Below are 23,003 nucleotides of genomic sequence, written 5' to 3'. Positions count from 1 at the left end.
ATTGAATGTAACGTTCCCAATTCTATGTATTAAATTATAAAAAACGACCCCTCCACATTTGGGAAGGCTAAGCCACACAACTAGTTCGTTATAATCGAACATCATGCTTTGAAGGCGACTTTAACGACGGTGAGGACTCAATCACAGCAGATATCCGCTGATAGCCTACCACGGAGATCTCACAGGCACAGGCAGCAAAACCGACGCGCTGATAGAAAAATCTCCATGGACGCGCCGCGCTGCGCTCAGGCCTCGCCCCCCGACACGCCCCGTGCGATGTCGTCATAATCGCCATGCGCCCTATGCGCTTGGCTGGGCGCGAAGAGTATGCCACAACCTCGCGACACCACTGATGATGTCACAATGCCTAGGACATCATCCGTGCCTATGACATCATCAGTGATGTCATAAGATGATTTTGGTGAATAATGATGTCACCGATTACATCACTGATGATGTCATAGACATTGTGACATCATCAGTGGGACAAAAATTGAAACAGAGTCCACTTGCTCCATTGTATATAGCCTAAAGGATTATTATTGTTATGCTATGTATTTTTTATTTTGTTATAATAAGGAGGGAGGGAGTAGACTATTTGCCAGGGGCAGGATTTAAGAAGTTTAGAATAGAATAGCCGACACAAACACATTTTAAACATTAGGGGAAAGTGGGGTGAGTTGTGTCAGGGGGGAAGTTGTGCCACCCCTTGTATCTAGAAAACCATAGAAGAAATTGGTCATGTGACCAGACATTTTTGAAGAGGCATCCATTTTACTCACTCTGCAAAGAAGGGAGGCAGATGGCAGAGCTAAGCACATTTAAGTTAACAAAAAACTGTGTTTTGCCTCTCAAAGTATTTTTTTTATTGATTGTTGTGTCTGAACAATTATAGACAATCTTGAAAACATTTCACACATGTTAGTGTTTTAGTAAGACAATATGAGGTTAGCATGATGTTAGCTCCAAACCAGCTATGATACAAGTTTGTTAAAATGGTGGGGATGGGGTGATTTGTGCCAAAAGGCCTGGGTTAAGTTGTGCCAGTGCAGTTCAAGTATATTTATTGTCATTGTTAAATTGCTCCAACAACGAGATATAGACAAGCATCTCCCTGAGACGTACAGTGAAACACCAAGGTAAAGTGCATCGGCCCAAATAATAAATACATACAATAAATAAATAAATAAATTATTCTATAAAGGCATCAGAGTTAGTGACTGTTCAGTAGTGCATGTAAACAGTGAGTCCAGAATGTTGTACAGAGTTCGTGAGCAATGAGTGTGAAACAGTCAGAGTTGGTCAGAGTTCATTGTTCGGGGGGGGGGGGGGGTTGTGTTGTGTTTCGAGGGGTAGTGTTCAGCAGGCTGACAGCTTGTGGGAAAAAGCTGTTAAGCATCCTGGAAGTTTTAGAGTGGATGGACCTGTATCTCCTACCTGAGGGCAGGAGGACGAACAGGTGATGAGCCGGGTGAGATGAGTCCTTGATGATGCTGAGGGCACAGCGCAGGCAGCGGGAGGAGTAGAGGGAGTGGATGTCCGGGAGCGAAGTCCCAATGATTTTGACCGCCGTTTTGATGACACGCTGCAGAGCGTGCTGGTCTGCTTTGGTGCAGCTGGAGAACCACACTGACAGACAGTATGTCAGCACGCTCTCGACGGCACATCGATAGAAGTTCACTAGGAGCCTCTGTGGGAGGTTGCAGTTGATTTAGTGAATTTTTATTTAATTTTGTTCTTAAATGTTTAAATAGACCTTATTGAAGAATATTGCAGTATTGGCAAGTGTAGCCTGGCTCTGTGATAGTTGATTTTGTTCATTTTGAACATAATCGGGGGCAAGTTGTGCCAAGAGTCCACTTTTTTTTGAAAAGCCATATTTTTTAAACAGTTTATTTAAGATCCAAAGGGAGTGTTCCCAGTGGTGCACAACATCCTGAAATATATTTACATATTCTAGTTGGAGGCATTAATGTCAAGCCCTCACTTTAAAGACACCTCAAGTAAAAACTGGCACAACTCACCCCACTCTCCCCTATGCTTGATATGTTGACAAATTGAGACCAGTTTTGTAGCTATTTTTAATCGCTTTGTTTATAATTATTATGGTTCAGTTTATCTTTTAGCTTAGTCTTTCATTGTTATTATTTTTCTTTTGTTAATAGGAGGGGGGGGGGGGGGGGGTAGGCTAAATTGCCAGGGTCAGGATTTAAGATTAGCCTACACAAACACATTTTAAACGTTATGCTTGATGTGTTGACAAATTGACAAAGACTAAACAATTTTTTGTAGCCACAAATTTTACTTTGTAAGTATTTCATTTAGTCTGTAGGCTATTTATTTTTTTATTTCTGTTCAATAGACTATATTATGTTTCCCCACACCTAGTTTTAGATTTAGTTAGGCCTAACAATAAACTTGGTCTAGCCTATATCTCCAGGCAGATGTGCCCCTTTACCGATAGCAAATAAACAAATTGTCAATTGTTAGTTTAAATTAATGGAGTAACGTTATGGCGTGACGTCACTTACCTGTAATGTTGCAAAGCGCTAAGCCTTCAAAATCACTGAGTGTCCCAGCAGACAAAACAATTTGTTTCTACAGCGAGCTGTTGGAAAGAGACTCGTCCATGGAACAGAATAATATAGAAAGTTGAGCGACGTTTGGTCCGCTGCTCATACACTCAGTCAAGCTAGCAAGAATAAAGGCATGTGACTTCCGGTTAACAAAATAAAAAACCCTTGTTCAATGAAAAAAATAATCACAGCATAAATAGCCAAAAATATATCAAACTAAATCCTCTCTAACACCAAATTTATATAATCAGAGTCAGACCCATTGGAGGGGTGCCTGCTATTTCATAAAGGTCTGTTCTACATTGTTCTACATACACATGGTCACACTCAGGCTGTAAGATTGAAACTCTTCTACCTCCGACATTTATGCTTTATTTTGAAGGCAAAGTCGCCATACTTCCGGTCTTTCTCTGGCTAACTCCGGAAGAATGCAGTCAAACAGTCCAACCAGAAAGAGGCGTCACCTGTACCTTCTAATTAATGAGCCAACCAGAAAGCTCAGCTTTCCCATCACAACCTCCCCCTTTGACACCTGTGAAAGAGACTTAATATACTACATCTTTACTGGATTTCCTCTGTCTTCTGCACGCCTTTCCAGTTACCAAACATAAACGTAGCACTTTTGTACATGAGGAAGGGAAACCAGATTAAAGTATCTTGGCTGAGAATTAGTGCGTCTTTTAAAAAACACTGCTATAATAATGAGCTCTTTGTCAAGTCAGTTCCTTTGAGACTCATGATTATGTTGGCAGAAGCGGCTTGTTGTTGAAAGTCTCCTGGGCTTTCATATAATGGCGTCCAACATCTTTCAGTGAAACCCTACACTGCCTTTCCATTCTCATGTGGCAGCTGTGCCATGTTGGCCAAATATCATTTTACAATTGGGTAACGCCTGCACGGCATCATTGTTAATTTATGTAGCAAGGTGATCTATCATGTTATCACAACAACGTCATGTGTTCTGTTGTAGCTACCTCAAGCTGATTTGAATAGGGAAAAAACTGCTGACAGGTAAAACATCAGACTACCTCAAACTACATTTGGCTCCAATTTTAATAAACAAACTAAACAAAGCGGTCAGAAAATGAGCGAAGACGGAGAAACACACACACGCAGATGAAAGTAAATGCTTAGGGACAAAGTCATACTACTGTGTTTCAAGTAGATACAATGAAAACAACTTTTCCGATATTGTATTAACCTCGTTGTGCATTACTGGGTCCCTACAAATTCCATAAATCTTCCAGACCTTCATTTATTTTCTAGATGTTGGTGTTCAGTTGTGATTTGTATGAAGTGATGTTGGTGTTCAGTGTGATTTGTATATTGTATGAAGTGATGTTGGTGTTCAGTTGTGATTTGTATGAAGTGACTGTTGTCTAAAAGCACAGAAATCAAACAAATGAAGACACAAATGTGAAGATTCACTTATTTATAAAAAAAAAAAAAGAACACACAAAATACTAGTAATGTACTAGTAATGAGATGCTATTAATGTACATAGATACAGTTGGTCTGTGTGGGAATGCCCACAAAATGTGACTATGGCTGGCGTGTGAGACTAGACGGTGGGGGGAAACCCCATATATCTCAATGGGCTGACTCACCAAAGGACGGTGCTGTGGCTCTACACGATTGGGGATTCAACAGCAGGTACATAGACGTCTGGTCTGTTCAGATGTGCGTGTACTGCGGTGGTTGAATCCCCGATCCTGTCTGCCTGGGCTGGGCTGGGCTAGCAGCTAAATGCTAACTACGCTGAACGGGGAGAACGGGAGGATTTCCCCCATTGACCACTATGACGAGACACCGCCTGAATGTATCATTGGTTCCTCGTTAAGAGCAGGGCTTGACATGACGAGGACAGTGTGTGTGCGGGTTGAGTGACAGGCTGGCTGGCTGGCTCCGCCTCTCACTTCTTGGACAGCTTGGCTTGCTTGTGTTTGGGCGGCGCCCACTTCAAACACATGGTGTCCACTGTGAACGAGACAGGGACAGGAGACACACACACATAATATTAGAGGAAATAAACACACACATCAAATAGCATGTTCAACAACGCAGATGAAACAAGCATAGAGGCAAATGTGAGGTAGGATCGCTCTGAGACAAATATAGATGCACCAAGGGTATCCCATCACACACACACACACACACACACACACACACACACACACAAGGCGTGGCTTTGGCTCTCTATAAACAGAACTGAACAAAGAAAAGAGCGCCCCCTACAGAAACAGACATAGCACATAAACAGCAAATCCAAGGAAAAAGACCTAGTACGGTATATGAATAAAAGCACCTGTGATTGGTGGTTTCTTGTACTGGGCGCTCTTCAGGTGCTCGTCCACCAGCTTGGGCGTGACACAGATGACATGCTGGCCCTTCCAGTACTTCACCATGTTGAGCGACTGCAGCGTGCTGATGATGTCACTCTGCGTGATGCTGGTCATCTGGCTGGGAAGCAAAGAAGACGGCGGCTAAGCATTAACACTGCAGCGTGCTGATGATGTCACTATGTAACACTGCAGCGTGCTGATGATGTCACTCTGTAACATGTCACTCTGTAACACTGCAGCGTGCCGATGATGTCACTCTGTAACACTGCAGCGTGCCGATGATGTCACTATGTAACACTGCAGCGTGCCGATGATGTCACTATGTAACACTGCAGCGTGCCGATGATGTCACTCTGTAACACTGCAGCGTGCCGATGATGTCACTCTGTAACACTGCAGCGCGCCGATGATGTCACTCTGTAACACTGCAGCGCGCCGATGATGTCACTCTGTAACACTGCAGCGCGCCGATGATGTCACTCTGTAACACTGCAGCGTGCCGATGATGTCACTATGTAACACTGCAGCGCGCTGATGATGTCACTCTGTAACACTGCAGCGCGCTGATGATGTCACTCTGTAACACTGCAGCGTGCTGATGATGTCACTCTGTAACACTGCAGCGTGCTGATGATGTCACTCTGTAACACTGCAGCGTGCTGATGATGTCACTCTGTAACACTGCAGCGTGCTGATGATGTCACTCTGTAACACTGCAGCGTGCTGATGATGTCACTCTGGGTGATGCTGCTCTTACATTAGCATCAACACAGCTGCCAACGGGCTTTACAGGGTTGCCACACAGATAACATTTCAAAACTTTTCCAGGATTTTTCCAGGATTCATAACAGTATAATTTCCATGTAATCTGAGGCGGTGACTGAGTCAATTCCAATTGAATACAAATAGGACAATATAGTGGAAAATATATACATATATACTTGCTCCCTTGTGTGTGTGTGTGTGTGTGTGTGTGTGTGTGTGTGTGTGTGTGTGTGTGTGTGTGTGTGTGTATATATATACACACACATATATACATATATATATCCCCCCCTAACCTTTATAATGTGATCCTATGGAGCCTTGATTGTGTGATGTCACAAGTCACTGTAGCTGAGTTTCCAGGCTGTACTTTTTTTTACCAAATTCACACATTAAATCTGTGACAGTTCACACAACATTAACACTACATACATGTGTTATACATCAAACCCTTCTTTGGCTACTTCTGCTCTCATTCACAATGTGAATATATAAGCGATGTGATGTATAGTTTTTGACGTTTGACACTAGCGTTACGCTCTATTTCCAACTGTGCAATACTGTGAGCCGACATGTGTCCTGTGAGCCGACATGTGTCCTGTGGGCTATGTGTCCTGTGGGCTATGTGTCCTGTGGGCTATGTGTCCTGTGGGCTATGTGTCCTGTGGGCTGACATGTGTCCTGTGGGCTATGTGTCCTGTGAGCTGACATGTGTCCTGTGGGCTGCTATGTGTCCTGTGAGCTGACATGTGTCCTGTGGGCTGACATGTGTCCTGTGGGCTGACATGTGTCCTGTGGGCTATGTGTCCTGTGAGCTGACATGTGTCCTGTGAGCTGACATGTGTCCTGTGGGCTGACATGTGTCCTGTGGGCTATGTGTCCTGTGAGCTGACATGTGTCCTGTGGGCTGACATGTGTCCTGTGGGCTATGTGTCCTGTGAGCTGACATGTGTCCTGTGGGCTATGTGTCCTGTGGGCTGACATGTGTCCTGTGGGCCGACATGTGTCCTGTGGGCCGACATGTGTCCTGTGGGCTGACATGTGTCCTGTGGGCTGACATGTGTCCTGTGGGCTATGTGTCCTGTGGGCTGACATGTGTCCTGTGGGCTGACATGTGTCCTGTGAGCTGACATGTGTCCTGTGGGCTGACATGTGTCCTGTGAGCTGACATGTGTCCTGTGAGCTGACATGTGTCCTTTGAGCTGACATGTGTCCTGTGGGCTATGTGTCCTGTGAGCTGACATGTGTCCTGTGGGCTATGTGTCCTGTGGGCTGACATGTGTCCTGTGAGCTGACATGTGTCCTGTGGGCTGACATGTGTCCTGTGGGCTGAGACTCTTCTTCGCGTGCTCGGTGTGAAGAAGCGGCAGCACGGGGGACTTTTCTCTTCCTCTCAACCCAAACAGTAACAGCACTTCTCTGCTGCACCGTCCCAATGGGAGGATCACTTCATTTGACACGTTCCCCATCCTCAGCACAACCCCACCATGTTGTTTGTGTTCTCTCTCTCTCCTAACTCTCCACGTGTTGTTTGTTCTCTCTCTCTCCTAACTCTCCACGTGTTGGTCTAACCTGAGCATGTTGTGTTCTCTCTCTCTCCTATCTCTCCACGTGTTGTTTGTTCTCTCTCTCTCCTATCTCTCCACGTGTTGTTTGTTCTCTCTCTCTCCTATCTCTCCATGTGTTGGTCTAACCTGAGGTCTTTGTTGTGTTCTCTCTCTCTCCTATCTCTCCACGTGTTGTTTGTTCTCTCTCTCTCCTATCTCTCCATGTGTTGGTCTAACCTGAGGTCTTTGATGTTGTGTTCTCTCTCTCTCCTATCTCTCCACGTGTTGGTCTAACCTGAGGTCTTTGATGTGTTCTCTCTCTCTCCTATCTCTCCATGTGTTGGTCTAACCTGAGGTCTTTGATGTTGTGTTCTCTCTCTCTCCTATCTCTCCACGTGTTGGTCTAACCTGAGGTCTTTGATGTGTTCTCTCTCTCTCCTATCTCTCCACGTGTTGGTCTAACCTGAGGTCTTTGATGTGTTGTGTTCTCTCTCTCTCCTATCTCTCCACGTGTTGGTCTAACCTGAGGTCTTTGATGGACAGGGTCCCTCTGAAGTCCCTCAGGATCTCCAGCAGCACCCAGGACCAGTAGCTCCGGTAGCTCAGCTTGCCCAGGTCCGACAGAGGCTTCTCCGGAGAGCCTACCGCACTCTCCAGCTTGGACAGCTCGTAACCTACACACACACACACACACACAGACAGACAGACAGACAGACAGAGAGACAGAGAGACACACACACACACACACACACACACAACCACACACACACACAGACAGACAGACAGACAGACAGACAGACAGACACACACACACACACAGAAAGACACAGATAGATCATATTATAAATGAGTGAAATGATCGCTCAACCTTGGGCTGCCAGATGGTTTGTTTTCACATAACCATCTGGAGCCGAGTGCACCAGCTGGGCGTAAAAAAGTAGGTCTTAACTGTTACGCTGGTTTTATCTACGCCCGACGTTGTGATTTGAATTTACACCGAGTGCACCAAGCCTGACTTACCATGGTCGTAGCTGCGCCCGGTCTTTAGGCTGCGGACGTGCGCGTTCACGTGAATACGTGCTTGTTGCCAAGCAACACACTTCTCTCAGACGAGCTGGAGACAGCTGAGAGACGGCTCCAACTCAGCTCAAACTTATAGAGCATAGAAACGTTCTCACAGCTAAATTTAACATCGCCAACACAAACAAACGGAAACAAGATGCATGGAATTTGATCACAAGTGCAATCATTACTGATTGAATGCGATGGCGGAGTGCGCACTGCGGGCAGTTGACGAAGTCAGGAAGAAATGGAAAGATCTTTTCAGACGCATCAGCTTTTAAAAACCCGCCGAAAAGCAGAGGTCCTGCGCCCAAAACGTCCATTTACAGCACATATCCATCGATATTTTTGGAGAAGATTCCCCCGCATCACAGGACTGAACGGCATTGACAGCACAGAGCTGTCAGTCCCGAAAGCGCAGATCAAGATGAGACAGCTGTCAGTGAGTACGCATTGGGTGTAACTTTTACGCCTGCTCCATACCAGACGTAAAAGTTACACCCAGGCGCAACGCATACAGGGCTTAAGACTACATGGTGCACTAGTCATAAAATTAAGTTAGTCGTAACTTTGAGTTCTATGTCGGACGTAGCGTTACACCTAGGCGTACGCCCAGCTGATGCACTCGGCTCCTCAGGACGAGTCGCACGGCAAACTTTTGTAAGGGGCAGACACTTTTCAAAAAGCTACTTGGCAGGTGATTGGATGGACCGTCTGTCTATCACGTTCGTCACACAAAGCCCCGCCCGTAGCGGCCTCATAGGATGTTGATTGGTGCGAACCACTGGTGGTTCAGATTCAAACCAATAGCTTTGGAACGTGTCAAGATGGATTTGTCGTGTGATCATGATCTCATGATCCCGCGTGAATCCAGCTGCCTGGCGAGGTGAATTCACTTGTGCAATCATAGAGACACTGCATGAAATAGGCCACGCCCATCACGGGGGAAAGCTCTCCATTCACTCCCATACACCAGCGTCATTTTCCTTGAATTAAACATAGCTAAAAGCTGTTGTGTGGTGGGGCTGCGCAGACAACAAATGTAAAAAAAATCGCCAATTAAAGTTGTTTTGCACTCCCGAGCAAAACAAGGAAGCCATTGAGAATTGGCGAGAAGAAAAATGTGGATCGAGCTGTTCAAGGAAGTAAGTTGGAGTGTTCATCTTCCGTATATATGATCTTTGTGTGCAACACGTGACATAGGAGAACGCCATGATTGGAAGGAGGAGGGGGGGGTGTGTTATAGATGCCTAGTGATGTTATAGTATGTTACATAACTAAATGGATCGGCGGAATCATCCACGGGAGAATAAATACTGTAACACACAACAAAATTCCATGACTTTTCCAAAACTTTCAAGGATTTTTACTCATTCCATGGGTTTTCCAGGCCTGTGGGAACCCTGATGTACACGCATGATGCCTGCATACACGTTCCATGCTCTCCTACTCACTGAAAGCGATGAGGAACTTTCCGTAGCCTCTGCGCTGGTAGGGCGGCAGAGTGAGGATACACGCCACATTGTTCCCATCTGGAGACTCTTTCTCCTGCAAAAGAAAAACACAGCCGACGCTTCAGACTCCGACTGAACACTTATCGCACATCTGTCTGTACGCTGTGTGAGTGGCTGCGTTCCCATCTGCTAGTAGCTCCCAGTGAAGTGCACTGCACAGGCTATTCAGCCATGTGACTTCACATGGCTGAATACCCTGTGCAGTAGGCATGGGTCGATTTCCGGTTTTACCGGTTCGGTTCGGTATACGAGCCCAAACCGGTTTGATCACGTGCAAACCGAAAAAACCTAAAAAAAAAAAAAAAATTTTTTTTTTTTTTTTTTTTTTTTTGCCAGTCCATTCTGATTGCACTATTGTTCGTATTAGCCTCTTCTCAAGTTGCACTAGTAGGCAAAAGTCTTATTTTGTTTATTATGTTGATGTTTGAAGAAAAGTTAAGCTGAATAGTTATGAGAAATAAAAACAGTGTGTTGTTACAGTTAAAAGGTTCTGCTTATTTGTATTCAGTGTTCGTGCTGGTTGGCAGCATACCAGCTTAGAGGTGCATTATCGCCACCAACTGCAGCCGCTTTGATACGTTTTTTTGGGGAATATCGAACCGGTTTCAAAATGTTCAAACCGACCCATGCCTAGGCCCTATATTGTGTGAATTTGTGAGTTTTGAAGTTTATAAGGCAGCTCAGCTGTAAGCCAATCCATTCTGATTGCCCTGCTTGTGTTTTTATTAGCCTTTTTCTCAAGTTGCACTATAGGCAGAAGTCTTATTTCATTTATTATTTTGATGTTTAGAAGAAAAGTTGAGCTGAATAGTTATGAGAAATAAATACAGGGTGTGTTTGTTACACAGGTGTCCTGCTTCTTTTTATTCAGTATCATTGCTGGTTGACAATACCAGCTTAGAGGTGTATTATCGCTATCAGGTGGACTGAAGTTGCACTACAGACAGTTATGGGCCACACTCGGGAGCCCTGCTTGAAAAGAAAAAAAAAAAAAAAAAAGATTTTTTTTTTTTTTTTTTTTTTTTTTTTTAATTACCAAAAAAATCGGTATACCGGTTCGATCCGGTTTAGACGGCAATATCGAACCGGTTTTAAAATTTTCAAACCGACCCAGCCCTACTGTGCAGTGCACTTTAAAGGGAACTACCGGTACTAGCAGATGGGAACGCAGACAGTGACTGCCATATAGTGATGCCGTATAGTGAGCCTAGAAAAACATTGAGAATACAGTACTGTAGTAGGGCTCTAACTATCGGTTATTTCCATTATCGATTAATCTGTCGATTACTTTCTCGATTAATCGTTTGGTCTAGAAAATGGTGAAAAATGTCATTCAGCGTTTCCCAAAGCCCAAAATGATGTCGTCAAATGTCGTGTTTTGTCCACAACTCAAAGATATTCAGTTGACTGTCGTAGAGGAGTCAAGAAACCGGAAAATATTCACATTTTAGAAGCTGCAATCAGATCATTTTGACTTTATTCTTTTTTATTTGCAAAACAATTAACCGATTATCAAAATAGTGACTTGCAGGGTTCACTCACTGTAGTTAGCCGTTATTTAGCTTAGCTTGATATACACTGATGATATTCATCTGTTTTAGAGAATATAGACAATTCATTTGAATTCAATGGTCGCCCGTATGGAATAACGTCATGTATGGATTACAAGCAGCAGCCGGGAAATCCTATGTGACGGACAGCAAACAGAGCAGGCGGTCGACGGCACGGAGGTACGTTAGATCGCTCTCATCTCGTTCTCTCTCTGATATAATAAGCATATGAGCCGCTGTGTGTCGGAAAATAAGCCATTTACAAGACATAAATACAGACGTCTCACATGCCCTGTTTTCCTCGTTTGCAGGTCGCAGTTCAACCTGACGGTCGTTTCTGCTGCTGCTAATCAAACCCAAGTTGTCAGGGTGACTTAAACATCATATTTAAAGCTGGAAATAAGGTCCAGGGTGCAGCTGTAATTGATGAAGCTTACTTTGGAGAAGTAGCCGACGATGTGCGCCCCGTGTCTGTTGACTTCAGTGAGGATGTAGAAGATGAAGGGCTCCACGTCAAAATAGAGCGTCTTGTGGTCGAGGAAGAGCTTTGCTAGTAGACAGAGGTTCTGACAGTAGATCTGCCAACAGAGACCCACAGCCAACCATCACTATCACTACAACACTATGAATATTGTGCCAAAGTCACGCCCTCTTCCACCTTCAGCATACAAACCAAGGGATTTCATCCGCTGTTCATTTTTCCATTTCCATTTCGTAGAATGCTTATAAAAAATGTTTTACTTGGTCAAACCGAGCGATTCAGCTCTATGTAGAATCAGGAGAGGCCATAGAACATTTCACTCAAAATAAAAATAAAATAAACGTTGGCATTTTTTTTTATCTATTTTATTTTTGGTCTGAGTGAAATGTCATAATAGTCTCTCATTCTAGATATAGCTGAACCAAGTAAAACTGTTTTTATAAGTATTTTATGAAATGTAGATGGGAACATGAATGGTGGACGAAATGCCTCGGTTCATAAGTAGTAAGTAAAGTTCATTTGTATAGCACCTTTCACAGATACAAGATCACAAAGTGCGTCACAATATTAAAATATCAAAGACAACAGGTAACACAGTGTGTGTGTGTGTGTGTGTGTGTGTGTGTGTGCCATATCCCACTCCCAGAACAATATTCTCGTCCCATCCCGCTCCCATTTTTATTTTCTTCGATTTTTTTAGTCTTTAATGATTTTGATTTGATGTTCTCCCCATTCTTTTTAGATTAGATTTAGATTTATGTGTTCTACTGCCATTTTCATTCACACCATTTGGCCATATTTATATATAAAAACTGATCTATTGTTGTCATGATTCCCACTCCCATTGCCTTTCCCCCCCGTCCCAATCCAAAGGATTAAAGCTGCATTCAGCGATGTTTTGGTGTTAAAATAAGTGTTAAATGGCTCAATATTCTGACAGCAATCACTGAAATACATCACTTGAAACCCCCAAACCCCCGCTGTCCTCCATCTCTCTCCTGTAGCCCTGCATGCAGTGTGGACGTATCTCCACAACCGTAACTTGTAATAATAATAATAATAATAATGATTGGATTTATATAGCGCTTTTCTAGACACCCAAAGCGCTTCACAGAAATCATTATTCATTCACACCATTCGTACCAGTGGTGGTAAGCTACGGGTGATGTAGCCACAGCTGCCCTGGGGAAGACTGACGGAAGCGTGGCAGCCATTTCGCGCCTACGGCCCCTCCGACCACCACCAACATTCATAGACATTCATACCCATTCATACGAGGCAATGAGGGTTAAGTGTCTTGCCCAAGGACACAACAACAACAGCTGGGAGGGAGCGGGATTCGAACCGCCAACCCTTGAGTCATTGGCCGACCTGCTCTACCTCCCGAGCTAATGCCGTCCCCGTGACGTGTAGAGACTCACGGCGTTGGATTCGGGGTGAAAAAATACATATAGTCCTGTATCCACCTTATTTTTGAATGCCCCGCTGTAAAGATAATTATGGGTACAAGCTTTGGTTTAACGTGACTTGATTGTTGCAGCTTGCAATTTCCTACAATGGTATTCTACTTGATTTGAAAACTTTGCAGGCAAGATGGCCGCCTATACTCCCTTGTACCCTGGCTGAATTGAACATAACTTGGCCAATAAGTATGTAACATACCAAATAAAACAAACAGTAATGTCTTCATTTGATGTAGAATGCAGAGGACATGTAACCATTTCGTTAAACTTGCGTTCCAGGAATATTGCATTTACTGCGCTGCTCTAAAATAACGTTACTGGCGCGCGCCTCAGACCTCGGTTCATAAGTAGTAAGTAAAGTTCATTTGTATAGCACCTTTCACAGATACAAGATCACAAAGTGCGTCACAATATTAAAATATCAAAGACAACAGGTAACACAGTGTGTGTGTGTGTGTGTGTGTGTGTGTGTGTACCATATCCCACTCCCAGAACAATATTCTCGTCCCATCCCGCTCCCATTTTTATTTTCTTCGATTTTTTTAGTCTTTAATGATTTTGATTTGATGTTCTCCCCATTCTTTTTAGATTAGATTTAGATTTATGTGTTCTACTGCCATTTTCATTCACACCATTTGGCCATATTTATATATAAAAACTGATCTATTGTTGTCATGATTCCCACTCCCATTGCCTTTCCCCCCCGTCCCAATCCAAAGGATTAAAGCTGCATTCAGCGATGTTTTGGTGTTAAAATAAGTGTTAAATGGCTCAATATTCTGACAGCAATCACTGAAATACATCACTTGAAACCCCCAAACCCCCGCTGTCCTCCATCTCTCTCCTGTAGCCCTGCATGCAGTGTGGACGTATCTCCACAACCGTAACTTGTAATAATAATAATAATAATAATGATTGGATTTATATAGCGCTTTTCTAGACACCCAAAGCGCTTCACAGAAATCATTATTCATTCACACCATTCGTACCAGTGGTGGTAAGCTACGGGTGATGTAGCCACAGCTGCCCTGGGGAAGACTGACGGAAGCGTGGCAGCCATTTCGCGCCTACGGCCCCTCCGACCACCACCAACATTCATAGACATTCATACCCATTCATACGAGGCAATGAGGGTTAAGTGTCTTGCCCAAGGACACAACAACAACAGCTGGGAGGGAGCGGGATTCGAACCGCCAACCCTTGAGTCATTGGCCGACCTGCTCTACCTCCCGAGCTAATGCCGTCCCCGTGACGTGTAGAGACTCACGGCGTTGGATTCGGGGTGAAAAAATACATATAGTCCTGTATCCACCTTATTTTTGAATGCCCCGCTGTAAAGATAATTATGGGTACAAGCTTTGGTTTAACGTGACTTGATTGTTGCAGCTTGCAATTTCCTACAATGGTATTCTACTTGATTTGAAAACTTTGCAGGCAAGATGGCCGCCTATACTCCCTTGTACCCTGGCTGAATTGAACATAACTTGGCCAATAAGTATGTAACATACCAAATAAAACAAACAGTAATGTCTTCATTTGATGTAGAATGCAGAGGACATGTAACCATTTCGTTAAACTTGCGTTCCAGGAATATTGCATTTACTGCGCTGCTCTAAAATAACGTTACTGGCGCGCGCCTCAGAGAGCCTGTTCGTCCTGGAAGCCACTCGCTTTGCGCCAGAACACAATCGATTTGGGGGTGGAACACGCCAGGATTGGCCAACGCCCAGAACTGTCAGATCAAATCATCGACAGAGACGCTATGGCCCGCCTCCCAGTATTTTCAGTGTATCAGAGTTAGATAGAGAACGTGACAAATATAGCCACGTTATGGTTATAAACAACAAACTAACGCTGGTGATCCGTATGGAAACGGTGTTACTCTAAATGGTTAAAAGTAGGGATGGGCATCGAATTTTCGAATAATCGTTGTTATTATCAAGGTCGACTTTTATTATTGAAAGTCGAAATTCGTTTATTGAAATTTTTTTTTTTTTTTTTTTGGTGAGTGAAATGTTGCATTGTCTCCCCTGATTCTAATATAAGTACCGGTATAGTCGAATCGCTTGGTTTGAGCAAGTAAAACAATTTTTATAAGCAACCTCTCCCTCTTCATGGGATTTCATCCGCCATTCATTTTTCCATAAACCTTGCTTAAAATGCTTATAAAAAAAATTTACTTGCTCAAACCAAGCGATTCGACTATACGGTACTTAGAATCAGGGGAGACAATGCAACATTTCACTCAAAAAAAAAAAAAAAAATTTTTTTTTACATTTTTATTTTATTTTCGAATTTCGATTAAAAGTCGACTTTGGCCAGCGAATTTCGAATAGTGTTTTTGCTAGAAATGCCCATCCCTAGTTAAAAGTTATATCAATTTGGTCATTCAGTGGTGTTTTACTGCCATGTAGCTAGCCGCTAACATTAGCCACAGTAGGCTGCGCACTGCGCTCTTAAAGGGATATTTATCGACGAGATTTCTGCCAAGCTGGACCTGATTAGTGATTCGCTCCGTTCGCCCAGACGGGTGTCAAGCTGTCAGCAACAAGGCTGGGTGGATCACACCGGAAGAAAAACACATAGGCATCATGGCCACTAGAAATAAGGTGGATAGGTATCACGATCCGACCTTCCATTTCTCAGAAAATGTCAACTTTTCTGATAGGATAAAAATTGCCGCCGACCTCAAACTATTCAATCAGAGAAAACTTTACATTTTCTGAGAAAAGGAAGGTCAGATCGCGATGCCTTTAAAGAGCTATATGTATTTTTTCACCCCAAATCCAATGAGTTATGGTCGCTGAGGTACAGCAGGGTGTTGGGGATTTCATGTCACTGACCAAACACTCTATTTCAGTGATTGCTGTCAGAATATAGAGCCATTTAACACACTTACTTTAACACAGAAACATCGCTGAATATACCTTTAATAGTGAAAATACTCCCAATCCCGCAGGAACGCCCAGAAAATGTCAAGCCTCTGTTCTCCGGCGGTGCTGCTTACCTTGTGGTCCCGCCCATCCACTTCGTACACAGAGATGTTGCTCCTCCTGTAGATTTCTTTGCCTGGAGGCTGCTTCCACTGACAGTGCCCCTGTAGAGCAAGCATGTGGGTCAGACCTCCAGAGAGAGAGAGACAGAGGTACAGAGAGAGAGACAGAGAGGTACAGAGAGACAGAGAGGTACAGAGAGAGAGAGAGAGGTACAGAGAGAGAGAGAGAAACAGAGAGGTACAGAGAGAGACAGAGAGGTACAGAGAGAGAGAGAGACAGACAGGTACAGAGAGAGAGAGACAGAGAGGTACACAGAGAGAGAGAGACACAGAGAAACAGCCTTGCTGTTTCGCTGACAATAGCCATTTCCATTACCCTCAGAAATGCGCAAAATCTAAATATCGCAAGAAAAATCGGGTAATGGAAACAAGTAAATTTCGAAAAACCTCCCAAATATCGCAAAAAGTTGTTGCGCTCTCATGAGGTGGTTTTTCAGACGTGTCGATATAGCAGTTTATCGCGAAGGTGTAATGGAAACACATTTTCTGCATTTGCCCGTCATGTGACCCAGCTTCTCCTTTGGAAAAGGAGCGGAAAATGAGGAAGAAAGGGTTCGATAAGCCGTGGCAAAACCTCCGCAGCAAGTGGAAAACTTTGAAGCAACGCTACCTAGCAGAAAGACGAGTGTTGTGCAAAAGCGGAGCCGGGGGAGATAGAGAATTTTTAATGGCAGAAATCGGTCCATGGTGACAGGCTGCCTGTGTGTGTGCGCATTTTGCACAGCGGCGAGATGAGGGCACACACCGGTGCGGTGCTGCTGACTGAAGTGAATACAGTGAGTAATACATGTTTCAGGTGCAATGTTGTAATTATAATACAGGACATTCTGATTATTGCACCAAATCAGCCTTTTTTCCCCTCCATCTCTAAATCGGACCAGTTTTATTACCTTTTTTCCTCCGTCTGTTGCGCTCACTGCATTCACCGCAGCCAGCAACATGTTGCCACTCATTTTCTTTTGAATTGATAATCAGGCTCGTTTATATGCGCTGTAACTTCATGTGGTGATTTGCATTGACCATTGGTTGGATTTGAGCATGCAGGGGACGGGATATGGGGCAGATCCCTGTGCGTAATCACTGTGGCAGCTGCTGGTGGTAACGGGGAACTGCGTTCAGGTGTGTGCGCCGTCACTCAAACTCAACTTCAATGGAAACGCCTGCAAGTCGCAATTGTACTTTGACGAAGTCGTAGAAATATCGCAATTATTTTGCGAAAAACTGTAATGGAAACACAGCTAATGGCTCCTCTGAGTGTTGAACTTAAACCAGCAGCACCAAGAAGCCATGAGATCCATTGCAGACTCCTTGAAGGTCCTCGCTTGCAAAATAATTAGAGATGCACAATATTGGATTTATTTTGCCGATATGCAATCTGCCGATTTCTGATGCAGATATATGCACGCATTTCAGAGAAGATCAAGCCTCTCCTCTAGTGGAATTAACACATTATTATACCTCCTCTTATCATGATGGCCCATTGGCAGAGGCAGACGATGCTTTTCAAAATGTACACCTTCCCTGGGCAAAATAAGAAAACTACAGTTACTTCAAATTAGGCATGGTGTTCTTTTAATCTAACATTTTCTTTCGAAAGGTTTAGTGATGCTCTCGCCTAGATGGCCCTGACTGACAATAGCCAGCACAACCAGGGCAAATTTGTCCTTTGGCTATTTCACAAGTTGCAAAACAAATAAATAATGTCAAGTACCAGATTCCATTTTCCATTCACAACAGCAGCTGTTCCGTCATTACGCCTCGCCTTCTACTTAAGAGTCACAAGGACGGAACTGCGTGTCATTTTGTTACGCCTTTCCATCCGCCAGTGGAGTTAGTCACTTTTTCCACGTTTTTATTTTTGCTCCATCTGAAATGTTTTATGGTCACTCACGATTCAGTGGGTCACGGGCTGGCTCGGTTGCAGGTCATATATGAGTCATATATACTGTTGCACTATTGACTAATGTATCCGTTAATTTTTAGTACTGATATTGAATGAATGAAGTAGAATGTAGTACTCTGTTGGTATCAGTATCACTTTACTGGTACTGGGTACTGTCCTTGTCATTGTTTAAACGATACCCAGCTCTGCTAAACGCTGAACTGACCAGGTGGTATCTGAAGGTCTTCTCGTACTTCATGTACTTGAGGCAGTACTCGCAGATCCACAGCTTGGGCTGCTTGCCGTAGTCCTCGGGAAACGGCGAGAAGTACCAGGCGTCGATCTCAAAGTTGCCTATCTGGATCTTGTCCACGTATTTCACTTTGGTGATCTGGAGGGAGAGAGCGACGCGTTACGATGAGGAAAAAACATTTGATCCCACACGGACAGAGAAACACCTAATAAGATGCTTTTAACTTGACAACACAAACATTCCAAATGGCCCCTAGCTCACTTCCTGTTGCAGTGTTTGCTAATACGATAGATGACAGGAAATAAGATAGGTTTCAAACTGTTCCCATAGCAACACAAACACAACACAAACTGTTCCCATAGCAACACAAACACAACACAAACTGTTCCCATAGCAACACAACTCCATGAAAAACATCTATAGTTTGAGGTTTTTAATCACGTCATGTAGGGCAGAGTTAGTGCCCATGAGGGCCACAGACGCCCGTTTGATGGGATTTTGTCTCTCAGACCCAAATCTGCAGATATTTAAATATTAGTATATTATAATAATATATTATATTATAATATTATTATAATATTAGGCACAGATAATAGTGAAACTATGATCAAAATAGTAATTCTTCTACCTTTTCTAACTGTGTTCAAATGAAATAAGGATGAAGTTTAACAATTCATCAGTTTGTTGGGGACCCCCCAAGGACGCGGCGCCTGGTGAGTTCCAGACCCCCTGTTGAGAAGCGCTGATGTAGCGGGTGCAGGAGTGCTGGACTAAATTAACTTGATGGGCAGCAGAGCAAGGCAATGTATGTGCACAGTGATATGTCAGCATCTGCTATTGACAAGAAACAGACATATAACCACTAGTCTCGCTTGCCAGATGACTCTCCCAGCAAAGGGGCTGGGAGAGTCTGGCTGGGGACGCTTTCTATTGTGGACTAGAGGGGGAAAAGGCTGTTTACAGCCATCCACCGAACGTACCATGCAGGCTGCTTCATTGCATAATAATCCACATCAATCGTTTTCAGCGTGTAGCAACGAGCTAGCAGATAGCACTGCTGTTGTTATTGTTTCAAAGGCAGCGGCGCAGGCATTTGAGCTCGGCAGATTCCACACGTACAGCAGCAGAGACATACAGATTCCACACGTACAGCAGCAGAGACATACAGATTCAACACGTACAGCAGCAGAGACATACAGATTCAACACGTACAGCAGCAGAGACATACAGATTCAACACGTACAGCAGCAGAGACATACAGATTCAACACGTACAGCAGCAGAGGCATACAGATTCAACACGTACAGCAGCAGAGGCATACAGATTATACACGTACAGCAGCAGAGGCATACAGATTATACACGTACAGCAGCAGAGGCATACAGATTCAACACGTACAGCAGCAGAGGCATACAGATTCAACACGTACAGCAGCAGAGACATACAGATTCAACACGTACAGCAGCAGAGACATACAGATTCAACACGGGGGGGCGTGGAAAGGAAATCCAAATATGGTCGTAGCCGCAGTCAGAGCGGGTCGGAGCCAATTGCAGAGCTTGCAGGGAGCGGAATGGGATTTCCATCCGGCACCGACTGAAATGGTCGAGAGCTAAGTCCACCATGCTGCTTCCACCCGGTCAGACTACATAACCGCCCACACACTGCACCTTACCGCCTCGTGCTCCTTCTCCAGGGCTGCCGTTGTTGGGTCCATCTCTGCGTATGTCTGAGAAGAAGCAAGGAAGAAAGAGTTAATAAAATTACCAGATAAGTACTGTTTAAAAGATGCACCGGGTGGTTGGTTTATATTTTTGGCTAGATTCTCACCAATAGAAAGAAAATAGTCATTAAAACTGTCTGCCAGACCGGCATTACGAGTGGTGTTGGCAGTGTGTGAATGTGTGTGTGTGCTGTCGATATCAGGGAGCACAGTGTGTTTCTGACCTCTGTTCAAGACTGCATTCAAAATCTGCCATGACCTTTTTGTATCGCCCTGCGAAGCTTTAATGAGCTCTGTAAAGTGGTCTTTTTTACTTTTCCTTATAATATGTGTAAGTTAAGTTAAGTTAAGACTCTTCCCATTTTTACCTCTTATCTCCACAAAGAGGGAGTCAGAGTGGGCATCACTTATGACAAGGTCATCACAAATTGTTACATGATGTTCGGAGGACACATACAAGCACACACCGCCACCGGTTTTAGCAAGTCTGTTTTTGGTAAATAGGTTGTAGCCATCGAGATTCAGGATGTCAATGTAAGATCTGTTAGATAACCAGGTTTCACTACAACCAATAACATCAAATGTACAGCCAGCAACCAGGGTAGAAAGTTCATTGTGGTGTTTGGATAAGCTTCTGATATTTAAATGAAAAAATGAAAAAGTATTGCTATTATTTAAATACTTGAGTTCCCCGGGGTTGTAGTGCCTGCAAACTACAACCCCATTCACAAACTTTCAAGGATTTAAAGGACCCGTGGGAACCCTTGTGATTGCCAGATAGTCTCATTAAAAAGAAAAGAAAAAAATAATCGGTAAGTCTTATTAAAAAAGAAAAGAAAAAAATAATCGGTTGAATATATTCGTATTGGACAGCCAAATCCGATTTGACGGGTACAGCCCTAATTGTAAGTCACTTTGGATACGAGTATGTTAAATGGTGTAATGTCATGTTTTTCATAGGACTGATCGGGCCATTGAAGAAGGCTCCTGAAGAAGGTGATGGCTCACCTTCTGTAGGTGGTTGAGCTCATCGTGCTTGGCTCACCTTCTGCACGTGGTTGATCTCATCATGCTTGCGCTTCTGGTTACGGGTGATCTTCCTCTCTGGCTGCTCTCCCAAATCGCCAATACCTCCGATCTCTGTGCTCCTTCTGACCGCATCCTTCACCGTCTTGGTAAGCGCCAGACGGGCCTTACCCACCCATTCATCCAGGCGCCTGTTAACTGTGGAAAAGGAAACGGGTTACCACAGTGCAACAGCAACAAAAAAACATTGTGTTTTTCCCTGACTGCCCTGCAGTGCATTGTGGGTATTAGAGTCTCCGTTATGATCACAACAGAAGGACTCTATCTAATCTATCTAATCTAAGGTAATAGTGGGGAAGACGATGGGTGGTCAGAGATGATAGAGAACTAGAAGCTACAGATTATGGAGAGGAAATGAAAGGTTTTTGTCCGTGCATTGTATGTGGGTGGGGACGTGCAGGAGAGTGTGTTGCTCGATGGTGTTGCTAGCTATTAGCTAACAATTTAGCCAATGGCTAAATCGAGCTACTCACATCCAACATAGTGCACATAGAACTCCTCTCTGCCCTCCTGCTCATTTATCCGGGTCTGGATAACCTCGGCTGAGTCTGAAAAGAAAGCAAGATTAGTAAACAAGTTCTGATCCCCGTTACGTGTCGTTTTGCCCAGTAGAGATCCAATACACCAAACTTAATTTAAAATTGGTCATTTTTATACATTCTTGCTTGCTGAAAAATATATTTAGCTGATTGAGCATAAGCCGTTAGGAATCCTTGGGAAAGTCTGTTCAATTCGGCATTAACATATTCTACCAAAACAGTACTTATTTTATGGAAATGTAAACTTGTATAGCTGGTCCCACGGTCGTGGCGGGCACTGTGAACCATTTCTAAAAGTTAGGTTTTATTAATTAAAACAATAAAATGCTGCTTGGAGGATTACTACTGTATGTGCCGAATTAAACATAACACCTTGGTGAGTTGTGAAAGTTATTAGGTTATGTTTATCCAATCACTGGGTAAGTAGGCTACGCTTGCAGTCAGACTCACGCCATGTCTTGTCAGCTCGCTGGCATAAATACGTCTCTCCAATGTGGACTGTGCCCTCCTGCTCCCTGCCGCCGCCCAGCAGCGCTCCGTCCTGGGCGTGCTGAATACAAGAGTCCCCGGGCTCACTGGGCCGACCCACGGCCTCCGCGTCATCCTCCTCCCCGCCGCTGCCGTGAGAAGAGCAAGCAGCCGGGATCCCAGTGTCCACTTCCCCCCGCTCAGCTCCGATATGTCTCGACTCCATCATGTCTGCGTCCATTGCAGTACCAAGGCCCTGTATGTTGGTACTGTTATAACAGCTCCTGTTGTGAAAGTCGGTCTCAGCAGCCATAACCTTTTGTCGTTTTGAAAACAGTCGCAATCGGCGGTGCGTGCGCACTCTGCGCACTTTCGAGGGGGCGTTCTTCTCCAAGGGAGGCAGAACCAGTGTTACCATGTTGGAAATGTTGAATTATCGTACCTGATGGTCAAAAGTATCCTTTTTGGAGGAAAATATTCTCGTATGCGAGCAGGGGCCGTCTTCCACCACTATAGCCTCAGCTAGGAAAGGACTGATGACATCACAATTGCCCGAGTGACATCACTGATGACATCACAATTGCTGGAGTGCCATGATCCATCACTGGTGACATCACTGATGACATCACAATTGCTCAAGTGACATCACTGATGACATCACAATTGCTCAAGTGACATCACTGATGACATCACTGATGAC

General features: G+C 44.1%; 2 protein-coding genes across 2 annotated transcripts in view; both read right to left on the bottom strand.

Moving 5' to 3' along the window:
* LOC310788575 (serine protease 27) overlaps window positions 1-3,434 on the bottom strand; it is a gene marked incomplete at both ends in the record, with an annotated part of 24,141 nt that extends 20,707 nt beyond the window's left edge. The window contains 2 exons of the mRNA XM_083650107.1: window positions 1,438-1,616; window positions 3,400-3,434. Coding sequence (XP_083506233.1) covers window positions 1,438-1,616; window positions 3,400-3,434 — 214 coding nt within the window. The remainder of the gene's footprint in view (window positions 1-1,437; window positions 1,617-3,399) is intronic.
* Window positions 3,435-4,069: 635 nt separating this feature from the next.
* On the bottom strand, window positions 4,070-22,616 carry kat8 (K(lysine) acetyltransferase 8; the record flags this gene model as incomplete). Its single annotated transcript, XM_083649250.1, has 11 exons — window positions 4,070-4,553; window positions 4,882-5,036; window positions 7,751-7,901; window positions 9,744-9,837; window positions 11,791-11,931; window positions 16,305-16,394; window positions 18,461-18,625; window positions 20,163-20,216; window positions 21,256-21,434; window positions 21,770-21,844; window positions 22,286-22,616. The coding sequence occupies 11 exons, from the start codon at window positions 22,614-22,616 to the stop codon at window positions 4,489-4,491; spliced, it is 1,500 nt and encodes a 499-aa protein (XP_083505376.1). The 3' UTR covers window positions 4,070-4,488.
* Between the last annotated feature and the right edge of the window lie 387 nt (window positions 22,617-23,003).

This window comes from Poromitra crassiceps, assembly GCF_964638095.1.
Source record: "Poromitra crassiceps genome assembly, chromosome: 13".
NCBI classification, from domain to species: domain Eukaryota; kingdom Metazoa; phylum Chordata; class Actinopteri; order Beryciformes; family Melamphaidae; genus Poromitra; species Poromitra crassiceps.
The sequence above is the reverse complement of the archived record's forward strand: the minus strand, read 5'-3'. Positions and strand labels throughout refer to the sequence as shown.